General features: G+C 49.8%; 1 protein-coding gene across 1 annotated transcript; it reads right to left on the bottom strand.

The window, feature by feature from the left end:
• Positions 1-1,911: 1,911 nt before the first annotated feature.
• LOC133393343 (uncharacterized) lies at positions 1,912-4,052 on the bottom strand. Its single transcript, XM_061657958.1, has 3 exons — positions 2,870-4,052; positions 2,612-2,792; positions 1,912-2,546 (listed from the first exon to the last, which is right to left on the bottom strand). Exons 1-3 carry the CDS (start codon positions 3,786-3,788, stop codon positions 2,198-2,200), a joined length of 1,449 nt encoding a protein of 482 aa, XP_061513942.1. The 5' UTR covers positions 3,789-4,052; the 3' UTR covers positions 1,912-2,197.
• Positions 4,053-6,155: the final 2,103 nt, after the last annotated feature.

The raw sequence follows: 6,155 nt of genomic DNA on the forward strand, positions 1-6,155 counted from the left end.
TTCCCAGCCAGCCGATAGGGCGGCAGTGGTATTTCTTCTTAGTTTTTTGGTCAAATCTCTTGTGTATGTGTGTGATCTTTTTTTTTTTTTTGCTTCCTCCTGCTTTAAAGTTGCCTTTTGCCTACGTCATTGTCACTAGGCACGAGGAATACCTTTCCTGCGACCACTCTTGCCGGCCCCGGGCAGCATTTGGGTCAACGCAAATGATTTTTCATACGGATCAGCTGAGATGCTGCGGTTGCTTTTGTTGCTTTCTCCCGCTTAACCTTTGATCGTTTCAGCAACATAAAATTTAACTCACAATCTCTTTTTCCATTTTGTTGTTGTCGGGTATTATTGCCGCTCGTTTTATCTATTTCATTAATCGTTCCTATATTTCATGCGCACGATAACGATTACGTGTTGTGCGCTATTATTCAGCTGTCATGCTGCAGCACACGCCCCACAAATCGAACGATTGCATTTTATTCGATTGCTCTTGTTGCATTGTTTTCATTATCGCATTTCCGCGCCCGGGACCGTGCGCAAAGGGTTCGTCGCTTACTGGGCAAACACGACACAACCGTTCGGGAAAGGTGGCCAAGGGTGTCCGAAAGCTGCAACGCTGGCACTTGATCTGCCTGCTCCATGTTCGCTTGTCCAAGTGCGCCCCAAAATAACAAATCCCGCCAATGTTTACTTGTGCTACACACTCCCGTGGTATCCTGTGCACACTATTTGCACAACTAACAAAAAAACAACAATTCTGCAACAAACCTCCGCACCGAACAATCGCCAAGAAAAGCAGTCGGGAACGGGGCTTCGTGACAGTAGCCAGCAGCGCTTAAAACTGGTGCATTTTAAAGTGCAGCGACTCACGACGACTACGTAACAGCACTCACTCTGTTTGGGCGTGGAGCCTTTCATGAAGTCTTTCATACTGTGAAGAACAAAAATAACCTTAAACAAATATAAAACCCCTAGTTTCCTTGCCTGTTACGCTCAAGAAAGGGTGTGTGTGTGTTTGGTGAGGTTGCGAATCCAGTGGAGTTCTTCAGAAATATGCACTCAATATGACATCTCAACCCTGGAGGGTCTGTCACGGAGATGACATAATGCAGCGAACCGTCCCAGCAGTTCACACTAATTGGGTCGGCATTCTTGCCCCGGCCAGTATCATTATACCGTCGAAAATTATTACTACGTTGGCGGTGTATCGGGAAAAGAACAAACACTGATGACACTGAGCAAGATCGCGCACCAGAAGACGAACCTCAGGAAACCTCGGCAAACGGTGGACATTAGTTTGCCGTTCGCTAATTGCTTCTTTTTTGGACCTCTCGCAGAACTCCCGAAAGGGAAGAATGAAACACGACGACGAATTGATTCATCACCAAACTCCTGGACTCCCTTCTCCCTTTTTCGCCTGGATGGCCCCCATCCTTCCCATCATATCGGTGATCATCATCATAAACTTCGTCATCTTCATCATAATCTTCAGAGACATCAGAGCGGATGAGGTGAGGTAACGAAAAAGAGAGGGAGTTAGTGCCGCGCAGGGAAACAAATTAGCAAAAGCGGAATCGTTCCGAAACCGATCGCTCGGTCAGCGATGCTAATTGGAATAGTAAAGACAACCTTAGAAATGCCACCAACGTCGCGAAAAAAAAGGATGCAATAGCCGAAGTGGCGACTTACGGCTGTTCCGAAAAGCTGCGACAGAAGAGCGAAAGAGCGACGAAGGGAGTGCCTTCGGATTGATACGATCTTCATCTACAGGGCAGCAAACGAAAAACGAGAACCACCCGATCGATGACCCCCGCAATTTTTAAAGCATTTTGATGCTATCGATAGGCCATAAGGGGACGTTGGAATGGTAAAGGGAAGCAGAAAGGCATGCGACGACCCCGTGTGGGCGAATGAACCTGCAGAAAAGAGCGATCGAAAGCGACGAAAGAGAGAAAAAACACTCTAAAACCCGTACCATTTCTACATTTCACCAAACGTGGCTGTCGAAAACGGCGCAAAAACGCTCCCCACACCTAGACCAGGTGTTGATCTTGTTTGATTAATTAATTGCCGTGGACGGGAATTTTACTACACACCACACCATTCCCCTTCTGGATCATAAAAGAAGCAGTTCTCGAATGGAAACAACCGCCTAAACCTCTCTTTAATAGCAGTGGGAAGTCACCCCCGAGGTTCCCCAAAATCCGTCTCAGAAGCCGACCTGATCAATCACGCGGTAAAGTGCCTCATCGGAAGTGCTAATGGCGGCCGGGACCAGCGTGGCATACTCTGTAAACAGCGGTTCCGCGCGCAGCAGTCCCTCGAGACAGCGTGCCTCGAGTGATTTGTCACGCTGGCGAAACTGCTCGAACACCGATGCCGCCTGCTGGAGGCTCTGCAGCAGTGCGGTCATTTTGAGCGGATCTTCCTTGGCGTCTTGCTGCTGCAGGGTCGCGGCAGTGAGAAGATAATGGCCACGGCTTAGCGAGTTCTTGGTGGGCTTTGTCATACGATCGACACGGGCCAGCATTGCTTCACGCTTTACCGTTTGACCGAGTCTGGGTGTGATAAGATGACGCTGTGAAGTGTGGTAGAGGAATACTAGAAGAGTGTGTCTACTTACAGATGGTACGATTTTGCCTGCGCTAGAGCGACGGAGACGGCCAAATCTGGCAGCTCACCGTCCAGCTCTGCCTGCTGCAGTGCGTTCCTGTACATCTCCAGCGACTCCTCGAGGCATCCTTTTGCGCACAGGAACTCACCGTACGCTTGGTAGGACTGGGCCATGATGGATGCTTTCCGAGCTGCAAAAGGACAGACACATTTTAGAGAAACGATTCCCTCATTACATCTTCAAATGTTCTTATAACTTTGTACTGACTTTTCAGAGCTGCCTTGTGAGCGTCCCTTACGTACTGCTCCACCATCCACGTGGGCGAGTTCGCCATCTCCTCCGCCAGGCTGCGATTACTCACAAACAGCAACGTGTTAATGGCGATCGACAGCGGTTCGCCATCCTCCTCCAGCGTGCTCCAACCGTCCCGGACTCCCGGACAAGCGTGTTCCAGATCGCCATCCGCCTGCTCCAACAGCTTCATCGCTTCCAGGTGCTGTCTCTGGTCGATTAAAAACTTCCCATAGTAATATCTAACCATCGATTGCGCCCTGACACGCTCCCGCGGGCTACAATCCGCACAGCGATCGAGTGCGATGCGAAAAAATTGCCCCACCAGCCATCGCTTCTCCGGATCCGGTCCGAAATGGCGCGCAATGGCGAGCAGCTCGGCCACCTCCCGCTCGTACTGCTGCCGGGTCTTCCAGCCCTCTGCCGCCGCCAGCGCATCGCCCAAATAGTTGAGCAGCTGTTCATCGTTTCGTAGCCGACGGCTCTCGACCGCCGCGTAAGACGTCCGCCCAACGTACCCGTCCTCGTACTCGATCAGATGCAGCAGCAGGAAGGCGGCATGCACGTACCCGGCCTCGTACAGCTCGCTGGCGATCGCTTCGTAGTACGGAATGCGGGCCCGCCGGACATCGTTCGCGGTCAGCTTCGGCACTTTCTTGCGCAGGCGCAGCTTGATCTCGGGCAGGCTGCCGGTAAAGGGCGTCGTCAGACCGGGACGAACTAAACTGTCGGATGACATTTCGAAGACGAGAAGGAACAATTCCGCCGTCACGCAAAGGTTACTGTGATTTGATGTGGTTGTGTGAGCAGTTGCAGTGGAGAGTTGCCCCCGAGAGCCTACAGGAAGTCGGTCGGCCAGTCGATCTAGTGAGCCAAACACAGGCAATCGAGACATTCCCGGGGAGTGGTTGTGTGTGTGTGCACATAGCAACCTTGTCCATAATTAAATTGCTCAGAAATTTTGCACGCCATCTGCAAATATTGAACATTGTTCCAAAACCCCAAAACTTCAGCAAATCCACACCACACAAAAGAGGGTCACGCACGATCATGACCGCCGAGGTCCGAAAAAGGATTACATCGGACAAACTTGCATCCTTCGCCCGCTCTGCGGTCCTTCAAGCAGTCCCAAGCAGCAATGATCTTGCAACGAAATAGGGAACCCACAAAAGTCTCTGTCACTGTCAAGGTTTTCCCCTCTCACCGGCAAAACAAGTGCAAAAAAAGGTGAGAATGACAACGAACAAACCAACAGAAAAAAAGACCCCACTCCAACCTTATCCGGTCAAATGGTACGCGAAACGAATTCTCGATTCCTATGTCCATGTCATCAAACCCGTCGTGCGCCGTCCACTTGTTGTGGACTCGTGCCGCCTCCAGGACAACACGCAGCATCATGGCATCCTATTAACACTCTCAAACACATACTTTGTGTCCCTTTCCTTGGTTTACGTGGTGTCGTTTCGGGCTGTGCCTCTGGCTCGGAACGGACAGCTAATCGTTTCCGCCAAGGTTTTGGGGGTAAAATTTGTGTTCCATTGTGGGGGACGAGCGTGTTCTGAAGTTCAAGTTTATGGAAGGTATGGCAGCTGCGCCCGCCTTTTTTCTACAAGCTGCCCGGGGTGGAATCCATCGATACGGTTCATGCGGAATCACCAGTCACAGTTCAGTGGATAAGATAGGTAAGGACCGGGGCAAAACCTTGCCCAATGCCAGCGTGTCAGCGACGGTGGTGCGGTTCGTACTCTCGCCGTCGTCGCTAGATCGCTCGAGTCTCCATACCTCAAGGACTCGGGATTGCGTTGCCGCAGCGTACTGAACGGTACGCGCGTTCGCTCACCGAATCATTAATCAAAGATCAATACCGCTGCTACTACATGCACACACACACGCACGCACACACCCGAATCATTTGCCGTGACATAATATGTTTTCAATTTAGAACAAATTAATCGCCACAGTACCAGTATTTCCGAAGTCACCATATGGGCACGATTTTCGTTGGCGGTCGTGACCTTCGCCGGTTTGGTACGTTGCGTACGGAGCGTCAAGGGTCCTGGCCGTTTTGCACCTACCGTTGCGCAGAAGGAGAGATTACTCTGCTCGGTTCGGTACATTCGTTTCCTGGGTAGCCGGTACCTTCCCACGATGTGTGTCTCGCCCTCGCCCTTGCATAATTGGCGGGTGGGTTCGATCGAATCACAAAATCAACGTGCCTTTTTAAGTTAAATAGGCCACCCTGAGTGGTTCCTTGCATGGCGTCGAGCCGGGGCCCCCCCTTACGGAGCCAGTGTGGCAAATTGTTGCGAGTTTAATTGATTGATTGTTTGCTGCTGATCACGACACACGTACCTGCAATGTGAAGGCACTGATCCGTCCTGTCCGGGCGGACGAAGATTCGGTGCAATAGATAGGTAACGCACTCGGTAAGTAATTGCGCATTGACAGATAGGTTTGATTGGATGTGGTTGTTGAATCTACAGAATAAATTACCTTTTTTTTGGTGTAGCGATATTCCTGCCTCATCAACGTTTGAATTCTAAGCTCTCATGGTACAATCTTCTTCACCAATAGCGACTTGCTCAATCAACGCCAAGAACATGTTCCGTCGAAGATCGAAGCCTTCTTTATCCCTCTCCATTCCTCTCTATCTCTCTCTATCGATCGGAGATCGCGATAACTTCCTCCAATCAGAAAGATTAGTTTGAACAAATGCAACCGACCGGCGGTCGTCCGGTATGATTTATGGCACGCGCGTAACCGTACTCCAATCGTAAGGGGACGATCGTCTTTCCATCCGGGAAAAAGAATTAACTTCAGAAGCCCAAGGACACTGCTCGTCACGGCGTCCGGGATGCAATACAGCTGCAACGTACCTCGATAATGAATGGAAAGATTTATGCCCCGAAAGCCCCAGCGTGTTTGATTTGTCCTCCTCGGGGCTTGTTGGCTGTGGCCTTGGCGGGGCGGAGATTATAGCAATCGGGGAGATGGGGTGCCTGCTGTTAGTAAACAGTGAACCTTGAGCTCATGGGTTGGTTGAAACTTGTTACAATTTGAAAATAAGCTTAGTGTAAGGTGTGTTTTTTTTTAATTGTACATGACTTTTCTATCAGGAATTTAAAAAAAAGATTAAGACCGTTTTTTAGTATTTAATCGAATATCCATTGATCCACTTATTTAGTCTCGTTTTCCTATTTATTTTACATTTTCAACAGTTTTGAATTTCCATCTTTTTATTTCCTTTCCATTTTATTCACTT

The sequence above is a fragment of the Anopheles gambiae genome, chromosome 3 (genome assembly GCF_943734735.2).
Source record: "Anopheles gambiae chromosome 3, idAnoGambNW_F1_1, whole genome shotgun sequence".
Taxonomy (NCBI): Eukaryota; Metazoa; Arthropoda; class Insecta; order Diptera; family Culicidae; genus Anopheles; species Anopheles gambiae.

Bases quoted from the DNA above. Each gene is read 5' to 3' on its own strand.
- LOC133393343 (XM_061657958.1), bottom strand. From the start codon at position 3,788: ATGTCTCGATTGCCTGTGTTTGGCTCACTAGATCGACTGGCCGACCGA. The intron at 2,793-2,869 runs GTCAGTACAAAG...GTCCTTTTGCAG, and splicing joins TCACAAGGCAGCTCTGAAAA to CTCGGAAAGCATCCATCATG. The intron at 2,547-2,611 runs GTAAGTAGACAC...TATCACACCCAG, and splicing joins CAGGCAAAATCGTACCATCT to ACTCGGTCAAACGGTAAAGC.